The 12,517-nt window shown below is 47.7% G+C and overlaps 1 protein-coding gene across 1 annotated transcript in view; it reads right to left on the bottom strand.

Moving 5' to 3' along the window:
- The window catches only part of GPAT3 (glycerol-3-phosphate acyltransferase 3), a 183,711-nt gene that overhangs the window by 17,368 nt on the left and 153,826 nt on the right, over positions 1–12,517 (bottom strand). Inside the window, exon 7 of the mRNA XM_063955910.1 lies at positions 4,259–4,374. Within this exon, the coding sequence (XP_063811980.1) occupies positions 4,259–4,374 (116 nt within the window). The remainder of the gene's footprint in view (positions 1–4,258; positions 4,375–12,517) is intronic.

The following is a 12,517-nucleotide window of genomic DNA, read 5'->3' as shown; positions in this document are numbered from 1 at the left end:
TGGTGAGAAAATTGTCAAGTCAAGCGGAACGTGACCCGTCAACAGCTCCTCCTTCACATTCTCCCGCAACTAGGGCTGCGAGGAAAAGGCTAAGAATTCCGAGCCCACCCGCTGGCGGTGATGCAGGGCAGTCTGGAGTGAGTGCTGACATCTGGTCCGGACTGAAGGACCTGCCAACGATTATTGACATGTCGTCTACTGTCACTGCATATGATTCTGTCACCATTGAAAGAATGGTGGAGGATTATATGAGTGACCGCATCCAAGTAGGCACGTCAGACAGTCTGTACGTATACTGGCAGGAAAAAGAGGCAATTTGGAGGCTGGAGAAGTGTTGTTGAGAGGGCAATGCTGTCCAGTAACCTCTCCCTGGACGATGCATTTACCAGAAGATCGTCCAGGTACGGAATTATGTTCACTCCCTGCTTGCGAAGGAGAAATCATCTCTGCCATCACTTTGGTGAATACCCTCGGTGCCGTGCAGAGACCAAATGGCAGGGCCTGGAACTGGTAGTGACAGTCCTGCAGTGCAAACCGTAGATAAGCCTGATGAGGCGACCAGATCGGAATGTGAAGGTTCGCATCCTTGATATCCAGAGACACAAGGAATTCCCCTTCCTCCAGACCTGAGATTACCGCTCTCAGAGACTCCATCTTGAACTTGAACACTCTTAAGAATGGATTCAAGGACTTGAGGTTCAGAATTGGTCGTACCGAACCGTCCGGTTTCGGTAATACAAACAAGTTGGAATAGTAGCCCTTGTTGTGCAGATGAGGTGGAACTGGAAAAATTACTTGAGTCTGTACCAGTTTTTGGATGACCTGCTGTAAAGTTATACTTGCCTCTTGTTAAGCTGGTAAGCCTGATCTGATGAATATGTGAGCTGGGAGGTCTTGGAACTCCAGTCTGTAGCCCTGGGAAATAAGATCTATGAGCCAGAGATCCCGGCATGAACTTGACCAGATGTGACTGAACAATTTTATTAGGGCTCCCACCTGACAGCCCTCCAGGCATCGCGGTCTACCGTCATGCTGAAGGCTTTGAGGAAGCAGAGCCTGAGCTCTGTTCCTGAGCACCAGCCATTGCTGGTTTGTGTGGTTTGCCTCTTGCACCTCTAGAAGACATAGAAGCACCTCTGGATTTTCCCTTAAACTTGGCCGTCCGAAAGGACTGTAAATTTGAAGCTGAATAAGCTTTCCTGGTTGGGGGAGCTGCGGAAGGAAGATACATAGACTTACCCGCAGTAGCTTTGGAGATATGTCTAGTTCGTCTCCAAAAAAGGCCTCTCCTGTGAATGGCAGGCCTTCCACGTCTTTCCTGGAATCCGCATCAGCAGTCTACTGGCATAGCCACAAGTCCCTGCGTGCCGACACTGCCATAGCAGTGGTGCGTGCATTAAGCAAACCAATCTTTTATGGCTTCCACCATAAAGTTCGCAGAATCCTGTATATGCTGCAGGAGTAAAACAACATCCCCCCTAGACAAGGAATCTAACCCCTCAATTAGGTTACCTGACCATTTAGCAATGGCTTTTGTGATCCACGCACATGCAATAGTGGGTCTTTGGGCCACCCCAGCAGCTGTGTACAATGATCTGAGTGTAGTGTCAATTTTACGATCAGCCGTATCTTTTATGGAGGCTGCACCAGGGACAGGAAATACAATTTTACGTGAAAGCCTAGAGATTGATGCGTCCACGATCGGTGGATTTTCCCATTTTGTCCTATCCTCCAGAGAAAAAAGGAAAAGATGAGAGCAACCTTTTAGGGATTTGAAATTTCTTATGAGGATTAACCCACGGTTCTTCAAACAGGATATTCAATTCCTTTGACGCAGGAAAAGTGACTGGAGGACTTCTTTTTTACATTAAAATAAGATTCCTCACACTCCTCTGACACCTTATCAGGAATTTGCAGAACATCTCTGATAGCCTCTATAAGAGCCTCTATTCCCTGTGATAGAGTAGCATCCCCCCCTCCAAATCCACCTCCCCCTTCCATGTCTGACCCGTCATCGTCAGAGTCAGACTGCAGGAAATGGGACAGGGATAGTTTTTGCGGCAAAATGGGAGGGGATTGAGACGCTGGTTTGGGGACTGAGGTGGTCATTCCGAGTTGTTCACTCGTTGCCGATTTTCGCTATGCTGCGATTTGTTGCTAATTGCGCATGCGCATGGCACGCAAGGCGCATGTGCTTAGTTATTTAACTAAAAACTTAGCAGTTTTGCTGTGGATCCTGCGGCGCTTTTCAGTCACACTGCTGATCGGTGAATGACTGACAGGAAAGGGGCGTTTCTGGGTGGTAACTGAGCGTTTTCCGGGAGTGTGCTAAAAAACACAGGCGTGTCAGGGAAAAACACGGGAGTGTCTGGAGAAACGGGGGGAGTGGCTGGCCGAACGCAGGGCGTGTTTGTGACGTCAAACCAGGAACTAAACGGACTGAGCTGATCGCAATCTGTGAGTAGGTCTGGAGCTACTGAGAAACTGCAAATAATTATTTAGTAGCAGTTCTGCTAATCTTTCGTTAGCTATTCTGCTTAGCTAAGCTAAGACACACTCCCAGAGGGCGGCGGCCTAGCTTTTGCAATGTTGCTAAAAGCAGCTAGAGCGCGAACAACTGAGTCTCTATTCATAAACTCATCGACAGTCTGTCTTAAGTATTGCATCTCTTTCTCATTGCAGTATAGCTTTGTAGAAATATCTGAGATCATTCCCCTTAATGGAATTAACCCATTCCGGTTTAGCCCCGTTATTCTGGGAAGGTGCACTGCCCTGAGTACCCAGTAGTGAGCCCCCTGGGGAAGAGGAACACTCTGCTGTACAAGTAACACACTCTTTGCCTGAGAACACACACACACACAGGAAAAGGTTAAGCTTAACCCACAAAGAACCCTTCAGGGAGACACAGAGTAATTTGGAGCCAGCCCCCACTGCGCCCTTATCGCTAATGCCAAGCTTAGCCAGGTTGCAGACTAAGTACGCCGATGCCGCTGAGGTAATCTGGAGTCTCTACTGAGGAGCTGCGCGTCCCGGGCAGTCAGCGTCTGTGTCCACTGCAGAGGGAAAATGGAGTTGGTGAGCTCATAGGGAAGGCTCCGCCCCTTCAATGGCGCGCAGTCTTCATGCTTTTTTTATACTGGCTGAGGTAACCTGGTGCTTAAAATGGAGAGAAAACCGTTTTAAGGCTGTTTTTGCCAGTGTGGGTACTGTGTACAGTGTACTGAGACGCAGCTGTGTACTTTGTCTGGAGACGCATTCCGCCCCGGTTAGAAGCCGTGCATCTCCGTACCCTCATGTCTCCATAATGGCAGGCGACTCGCTAGTCGGGACGCCGGCTTAGTACTCACCACTCTTCTTTCTTCTGGCTCTGTTAGGGGTGGCGGCGTGCTGCGGGATTGTACGCTCGCCGTGGTGGGGCTTGCGAATAGCTCCCTAAGGAGCTCAGTGTCCTGTCAGCGGGGAACGGGACCATTAATCCTTCAAGAGGTTGGGCCCCCCCAAGTCCCACGAGGCAGGCAGGCTGGTGCCAACCAGCTCTGCCTGAGAATAACAAACCTAAATGCAGAAAACTCTTCAGGAGCTTCCATAAGCGTGACCGGCTCTTTCGGGCACATTTATTAAACTGATTCTGGTAGGAGGGGCATACAGGGAGGAACCAGCCCACACTATCAAATTCTCAAAGTGCCCAAGGCTCCTAATGGACTCGTCTATACCCCATAGTACTAAATGGAACCCCAGTATACCCTAGGACGTAAGTGAAAGATAAAGATAATCTTTTCTCCTTTGCCAAGAGTTATTATGACTCTAGTAAACAATACTGGACACACTTCTTAACTTGAATTGGTTTACAGTAAGGTAATGTATGTACATTACCAGGTCACAGTTAAATATCTCTGCTGTCAAAGTATGAGCTCGTTTAAGGGCAAATTTTAAGTCATGGACTGAACAAAGTTAGTAATAAAATTACTGAGAGACATAGGTCTAAAAATCAGTATAAAAATGTTAAACCCCGAAGCTTCAGTTACAATATCAGGCTTTCATACATTATGTGGTATTAAGATACTTTTGGGTCTCATTTGTTTACAATCTAGCATAAAATCAACATCAGTGAAAAGGGTCATCATTAGCTGCATGTAGGACCATAACGTAACAGCTGAGATACAGGTGGTAAACATATAGTAATGTACCCAACGCTAATCTTACTGCAATGTCCTTGCTAGTAAATGTAAAAAGAGAATAGAAGAAAAGGAGCGTATACCTTTTTGTCACAAGGTGGCGATCACGCATTTCAGAACGTTCAAACCACACATGAGGACATGCCCTTGCCATAGCTCTTTGAATAACTCCCATAAGTCCTCCATGAATCTGTCCAACCTGCATGATCACATGCAAAATGTGAACAACTGAAGAAAACTTTGGCAAACCATTATCATTTAAATCTGTTACTATATCTCAGATCAGCACATTAAGAGTATAAGATGGGAAAGTGAAAAAATAAGCACGCAATTAAAAAAAAAAAAAAAAAAGCACATAACTTACCAATATTATTATAGCAATAGAAAGAAAAACACAACACTTCACTGAGTGCAGAAATTCCTCCAATTACATGCTGTATAAATCCTCCCAAAATAAAAAAAAAAATAAGAATTTACTCACCGGTAATTCTATTTCTCGTAGTCCGTAGTGGATGCTGGGAACTCCGTAAGGACCATGGGGAATAGACGGGCTCTGCAGGAGACTGGGCACTCTAAAGAAAAGATTAGGTACTATCTGGTGTGCACTGGCTCCTCCCTCTATGCCCCTCCTCCAGACCTCAGTTAGGGAAACTGTGCCCGGAAGAGCTGACATTACAAGGAAAGGAAATTTTGAATCCAGGGTAAGACTCATACCAGCCACACCAATCACACCGTACAACTTGTGATAACCTTACCCAGTTAACAGTATGAACAACAACTGAGCCTCACTCAACGGATGGCTCATAACAATAACCCTTAGTTAAGCAATAACTATATACACGTATTGCAGAAAGTCCGCACTTGGGACGGGCGCCCAGCATCCACTACGGACTACGAGAAATAGAATTACAGGTGAGTAAATTCTTATTTTCTCTGATGTCCTAGTGGATGCTGGGAACTCCGTAAGGACCATGGGGATTATACCAAAGCTCCCAAACGGGCGGGAGAGTGCGGATGACTCTGCAGCACCGAATGAGCAAACACAAGGTCCTCCTCAGCCAGGGTATCAAACTTGTAGAACTTTGCAAATGTGTTTGAACCCGACCAAGTAGCCGCTCGGCAAAGCTGTAAAGCCGAGACCCCTCGGGCAGCCACCCAAGAAGAGCCCACCTTCCTTGTGGAATGGGCTTTTACTGATTTTGGATGCGGCAATCCTGCCGCAGAATGAGCCTGCTGAATCGTGCTACAGATCCAGCGGGCAATAGTTTGCTTTGAAGCAGGAGCACCCAGCTTGTTGGGGGCATGCAAGATAAACAGCGAGTCAGTCTTCCTGACTCCAGCCGTTCTGGAAACATATATTTTCAAAGCCCTGACTACGTCCAGCAACTTGGAGTCCTCCAAGTCCCGAGTAGCCGCAGGCACCACAATAGGTTGGTTCAAATGAAGCGAGGACACCACCTTTGGGAGAAATTGGGGACGAGTCCTTAATTCTGCCCTGTCCATATGGAAGATCAGATATGGGCTTTTACATGACAAAGCCGCCAATTCCGACACATGCCTAGCCGATGCTAAGGCCAACAGCATGACCACTTTCCACGTGAGATACTTCAGTTCCACGGTCTTAAGTGGCTCAAACCAGTGGGATTTCAGGAAATCCAACACAACGTTAAGATCCCAGGGTGCCACTGGTGGCACAAAAGGGGGCTGAATATGCAGCACTCCCTTAACAAACGTCTGAACCTCAGGCAGTGAAGCCAGTTCTTTTTGAAAGAAAATGGATAGGGCCGAAATCTGGACCTTTATGGACCCCTAATTTTAGGCCCATAGTCACCCCTGACTGTAGGAAGTGCAGGAAACGACCCAGTTGGAATTCCTCTGTAGGGGCCTTCCTGGCCTCACACCAAGCAACATATTTTCGCCATATACGGTGATAATGCTTTGCTGTCACGTCTTTCCTAGCCTTTATCAGCGTAGGAATAACTTCATCCGGAATGCCTTTTTCCGCTAGGATCTGGCGTTCAACCGCCATGCCGTCAAACGCAGCCGCGGTAAGTCTTGGAACAGACAGGGCCCTTGTTGCAGCAGGTCCTGTCTGAGAGGCAGAGGCCATGGGTCCTCTGTGCGCATTTCTTGCAGTTCCGGGTACCAAGTCCTTCTTGGCCAGTCCGGAACAATGAGTATTGTTCTTATTCCTCTCTTTCTTACTATTCTCAGTACTTTTGGTATGAGAGGAAGAGGAGGAAACACATATACCGACTGGTACACCCACGGTGTCACTAGGGCGTCCACAGCTATCGCCTGAGGGTCCCTTGACCTGGCGCAATATCTTTTTAGCTTTTTGTTGAGGCGGGACGCCATCATGTCCACCTGTGGCAGTTCCCATCGGTTTGCAATCAGTTGGAAGACTTCTTGATGAAGTCCCCACTCTCCCGGGTGGAGGTCGTGTCTGCTGAGGAAGTCTGCTTCCCAGTTGTCCACTCCCGGAATGAACACTGCTGATAGTGCTTGCACGTGATTCTCCGCCCATCGAAGAATCTTTGTGGCTTCCGCCATTGCCATCCTGCTTCTTGTGCAGCCCTGGCGGTTTACATGGGCGACCGCCGTGATGTTGTCTGACTGAATCAGCACTGGCCGGTTTTGAAGCAGGGGCTCTGCTTGACTCAGGGCGTTGTATATGGCCCTTAATTCCAGTATATTTATGTGTAGAGAAGTCTCCAGACTTGACCACAGCCCTTGGAAGTTTCTTCCCTGAGTGACTGCCCCCCATCCTCGGAGGCTTGCATCCGTGGTCACCAGGACCCAGTCCTGTATGCCGAACCTGCGGCCCTCGAGAAGGTGAGCACTCTGCAGCCACCACAGAAGAGACACCCTGGCCCTTGGGGACAGGGTGATCAGCCGATGCATCTGAAGATACAACCCGGACCACTTGTCCAACAGATCCCACTGAAAGATCCTCGCATGGAACCTGCCGAAGGGAATGGCTTCGTATGAAGCCACCATCTTTCCCAGGACTCGCGTGCAGTGATGCACCGATACCTGTTTTGGTTTCAGGAGGTCCCTGACCAGAGATGCTAATTCCTGGGCCTTCTCCACCGGGAGAAACACCTTCTTCTGTTCTGTGTCCAGAATCATGCCCAGGAAAAGCAGACGCGTCGTAGAAATCAGCTGCGACTTTGGAACATTCAGAATCCAGCCGTGCTGTTGCAACACTTCCTGAGAGAGTGCTACGCTGATCAACAACTGCTCCCTGGACCTCGCCTTTATGAGGAGATCGTCCAAGTACGGGATAATTATAACTCCCTTCTGCCGAAGGAGTATCATCATTTCGGCCACTACCTTGGTAAATATTCTCGGTGCCGTGGACAGGCCAAACGGCAACGTCTGGAACTGGTAATGACAGTCCTGTACCACAAATCTGAGGTACTCCTGGTGAGGTGGATAAATGGGGACATGCAAGTAAGCATCTTTGATGTCCAGCGACACCATAAAATCCCCCTCTTCCAGGCTTGCAATAACCGCTCTGAGCGATTCCATTTTGAACTTGAATTTCTTTATATAAGTGTTCAAGGACTTTTTCAGAATGGGTCTCACCGAACCGTCCGGTTTCGGTACCACAAACATTGTGGAATAGTAACCCCTTCCCTGTTGAAGGAGAGGGGACCCTGACAATCACTTGCTGGAGGTACAGCTTGTGAATTGCCGCCAGCACTACCTCCCTTTCCATGGGGGAAGCTGGCAAGGCTGATTTGAGGTAACGGCGGGGGGGAGTCTCTTCGAACTCCAGCTTGTATCCCTGAGATACAATTTGTATAGCCCAGAGATCCACCTGTGAGCGAACCCACTGGCTGCTGAAGTTTCGGAGACGCGCCCCCACCGCACCTGGCTCCGCCTGTGGAGCCCCAACGTCATGCGGTGGACTTAGTGGAAGCAGGGGAGGACTTTTGTTCCTGGGAACTGGCTGCATGGTGCAGCTTCTTACCTCTACCCCTGCCTCTGGCAAGAAAGGATGCACCCCTGACCCTCTTGCCTTTTTGGGAACGAAAGGACTGCATTTGATAATAAGGTGCTTTCTTAGGCTGTGAGGAAACCTGAGGCAAGAAAGTGGACTTTCCAGCTGTCGCTGTAGACACGAGGTCCGACAGACCGTCCCCAAACAATTCCTCACCCTTATAAGGCAAAACCTCCATGTGTATTTTAGAATCAGCATCTCCTGTCCATTGCCGAGTCCATAAGACCCTCCTGGCAGAAATGGACATAGCATTAATTCTAGAGCCCAGCAGGCAAATGTCCCTCTGAGCATCTCGCATATATAAGACGACGTCTTTGATATGGCCCAGGGTTAGCAAAACAGTATCTCTGTCGAGGGAATCTATGTCGTCTAACAGAGTATCTGTCCACGCTGCTACAGCACTACACATCCAGGCTGAAGCAATAGCAGGTCTCAGTAGAGTACCAGAGTGTGTATACACTGACTTCAGGATAGCTTCCTGCTTTCTATCCGCAGGCTCCTTTAGGGCGGCCGTATCCTGAGACGGCAGGGCCACCTTTTTAGATAAGCGTGTCAGCGCCTTGTCCACCCTAGGGGATGTTTCCCAACGTAACCTGTCCGTTGGCGGGAAAGGGTACGCCATCAGTAACCTCTTAGAAATCACCAATTTCTTATCAGGGGAACTCCACGCTTCTTCACACAATTCATTTAATTCATCAGATGGGGGAAAAGTCACTGGCTGCTCTTTCTCCCCAAACATATAAACCCTCTTGGTATTAACCGGGTTACTCTCAGAAATGTGTAATACATCTTTCATTGCAATAATCATGTATCGGATGGCCTTGGTCATTTTAGACTGTAAATGTGCCTCATCATCGTCGACACTGGAGTCGGACTCCGTGTCGACATCTGTGTCAACCATCTGAGATAGAGGGCGTTTATGAGCCCCTGACGGTTTCTGAGTCGCCTGGGCAGGCGCAGGCTGAGACCCCGGCTGTCCCAAGGCTGCAGCGTCATCAAACCTTTTATGTAAGGAGTTTACATTGTCATTTAAGACCTTCCACATATCCATCCAATCAGGTGTCGGCCCCGATGGGGGCGATACCAAACTTATCTGCCCTTGTCGACACAGCCGTACCGACACACCGCACACACACAGGGAATGCTCAGACGGAGGACAGGACCCCACAAAATCCTTTGGGGAGACAGAGAGAGAGTATGCCAGCACACACCACAGCGCTATATAACACAGGGATTTTCACTGCTAATAAGTGACATACCCAATAGCTGCTTTTTTTTTTTTGTATTATTTGCGCCTAAATTTATGTGCCCCCCCCCCCTCTCTTTTTAACCCATCTTGTACCTGGATACTGCAGGGGAGAGCCTGGGGAGCTGCTTCCAGCGGAGCTGTGAAGAAAAAATGGCTCTGGTGTGCTGAGGAAGAAGGCCCCGCCCCCTCAGTGGCGGGCTTCTGTCCCGCTTTCAGTGTAAAATAATGGCGGGGGTTTTTACATATATACAGTGCTAGACTGTATATATGTATTTTTATGCCAAAGGTACTTCAATTGCAGCCCAGGGCGCCCCCCCCCCCAGCGCCCTGCACCCTACAGTGACCGGAGTGTGTAAGTGTGCTGGGAGTAATGGCGCACAGCTGCGGTGCTGTGCGCTACCTTAATGAAGACAGGAGTCTTCAGCCGCCGATTTCGTCGTCTTCTAGCTTCTGTTCTTCTGGCTCTGCAAGGGGGACGGCGGCGCGGCTCCGGGAACGGACGATCGAGGACAGATGCCTGTGTTCGAACCCTCTGGAGCTAATGGTGTCCAGTAGCCTAAGAAGCACAAGCTAGCTGCAAGCAGGTAGGTTTGCTTCTCTCCCCTTAGTCCCACGTAGCAGTGAGTCTGTTGCCAGCAGAAGCTCACTGAAAATAAAAAACCTAATAAATACTTTCTTTACTAGTAAGCTCAGGAGAGCCCACTAGGAGCACCCAGCTCTAGCCGGGCACAGATTCTAACTGAGGTCTGGAGGAGGGGCATAGAGGGAGGAGCCAGTGCACACCAGATAGTACCTAATCTTTTCTTTAGAGTGCCCAGTCTCCTGCGGAGCCCGTCTATTCCCCATGGTCCTTACGGAGTTCCCAGCATCCACTACGACGTCAGAGAAAGAAGCTTAATTAAATAAAATATGGCAAGCATCTAAATAAAGTAGTCTGTAGAGAGATTATATGAATTGTGGCAGGGACAGCAGGAATTCCCTGTTTAAGTATGTAACAGCAGTTGAACATGGATCCTGTGTAGGTTTTCGTTGAGGTCAGGAATGAACTGCAGCTGAGTTGATTAGCAGCAACTGCTAGCTGCCTTTAAGAATGCTGTCTGTACACAGGAATAATGCTCCTGATGCTTGACAAGCTGGCCAGGTGATAGGCTGAGGATCCGGGTTTACTTTAGGAGCCATTGGAGTCTATAATATTGCTATCAGAACATGGAATGTTATGCTTTTAACCTGTAACCTGCTGTTACAACCATGTGAGTGACCTAACTGCTGAAGAAAGAACAAGCCTGCTTTTTGAATTTTACCAGGTGTACGTGATCCTTGTAACAGTATGTATTTAGTTGTATGTGCGTGCATTAACGTGTACCACTGCACGCCGAACCAGAGAGCAGCCAGTGGCAAGATATAATGTCCAGGAGGCACATGAGTTGGATACACTCCAAAATAAGATCATCAATCATGTACTTATACTTTAAAAGAGGAGGCAACAGATCTAAATTGCACACATCGCTTGGACTCACTAGCTCCCAAGGGCCTAAACAAGTATATGGGTCTGTACGGTTTTATTTAATCCAGTTGTCCACATTCTGTAGAGCCGTAAGATTTTTTTTTACCTCACGTAGTAATGATTATGTATACAGATGTTTCCTCATTCACCTAGCGTTTGGCACCATATGATGACACTTGCCGCTACTTATACGCTCCACTAACATCCACCGAATTTTGTTACTTTTCCCTGAATTTTTCATATTATTCGTATTGTAACCACATTCAAATTTACTTATCATTTCATTGGTAATTAGGATTAGTAGTTTTTTGCAAAGGAATTGTTATAAAGGGGCTAATTCAGGACACTGGACACTAATGGCATCGCCGCGGTGTCTTTACAACAGCAGCTGTGCAAAAATATTAAAAAGCCACAGAAGGCCACTTGTGTAAGAAGATGGCCACTGCCGGCTTCTCTGATCCGCAGCATCGGATCAATATCATAACCACCGGTCGCAGCTTCGACATCTGAGTAACCCTCAGGTTACTAAAAGCGCCTGGCAAAACTACACAGCCGAGGCCAGTAAAACTGCGCCCAAGGATGCAGCCATTGGCCTCAATATGTCCCAGTTTTCTGCAACACTCTCCATCCCGCCCCCAAACAGCTGCAAAAAAGGGATTTCGGCGACATGGTTACCAGTGGTGTTTACTTTCAGATACAATTCGCTATGCCCTAGAGAAGACAAATCTGTCTCAGTGGTGGGAGTTTAGGTATATGGACATGAACAGTATCCCAAGGTTGTAGAGGTGAACAAATATTAGTTAATAAACTAATATAGTATTAATTTGTAGACTGAAGGGAGACGCCAAATATTTCAGCGCCTGCCCTGCATATCAAGCATCTAATTAAAAATAAAACTGAGTAGGATCCTTCAATTCAAGAACTTTCAAGTAACATCCACTATAGAAACTACACCCATAAACCAAAACATTACCACTCCCATATAAAGTGAATGACACGGATTATCTCGCAACAATGGCGCATAGAAAGGCCAGGTATATATCAGCCAGTGGCTCCCAAACTTTTTTGAGTCATGGTGCCGTAGAGTTTCAGGATTTTTTCACTGCACCCCTAGGTTATAAGTTTTTTTACTGATTATTTATTTAGGTTCCGTTATGTGGTGAGGGGTGGGATTCACTTCTGTTTGTCCACATATTGTATGATTGAAAGCCACAAGCACTGGTTTTATCTATTAAATTGATCATAAATAATTTTAATTGGCCCTGGACCATCAACCCAGTGTATCCCTGCAAGTTCCTCGAGGCACCCCAGGATGCCTAGGCACACAGTAGTTTGAGAACCACTGTATTAGACTATAAGCTGACATTAGGTACGCACAGTCGACATGTTGAATGCAGAATATATGATTAGGTGTTAAGACGCGAGTGATTTTGATAAGGGGCCAAATTATTATGGCCTGTGCAGCACACAAGGTCAGTGAGTACCTAAAGACAGTGGACAGAGAGGGAGGGGAAAAAAAAAACCACCCAGGGTGTTGAGCAGGCAAGATTCATCAAAGTAAGAGGACAAAAAAAGCTATG

The sequence above is a fragment of the Pseudophryne corroboree genome, chromosome 1 (genome assembly GCF_028390025.1).
Source record: "Pseudophryne corroboree isolate aPseCor3 chromosome 1, aPseCor3.hap2, whole genome shotgun sequence".
NCBI classification, from domain to species: Eukaryota; Metazoa; Chordata; class Amphibia; order Anura; family Myobatrachidae; genus Pseudophryne; species Pseudophryne corroboree.
This window is presented reverse-complemented; position numbering and strand designations above follow the sequence as displayed.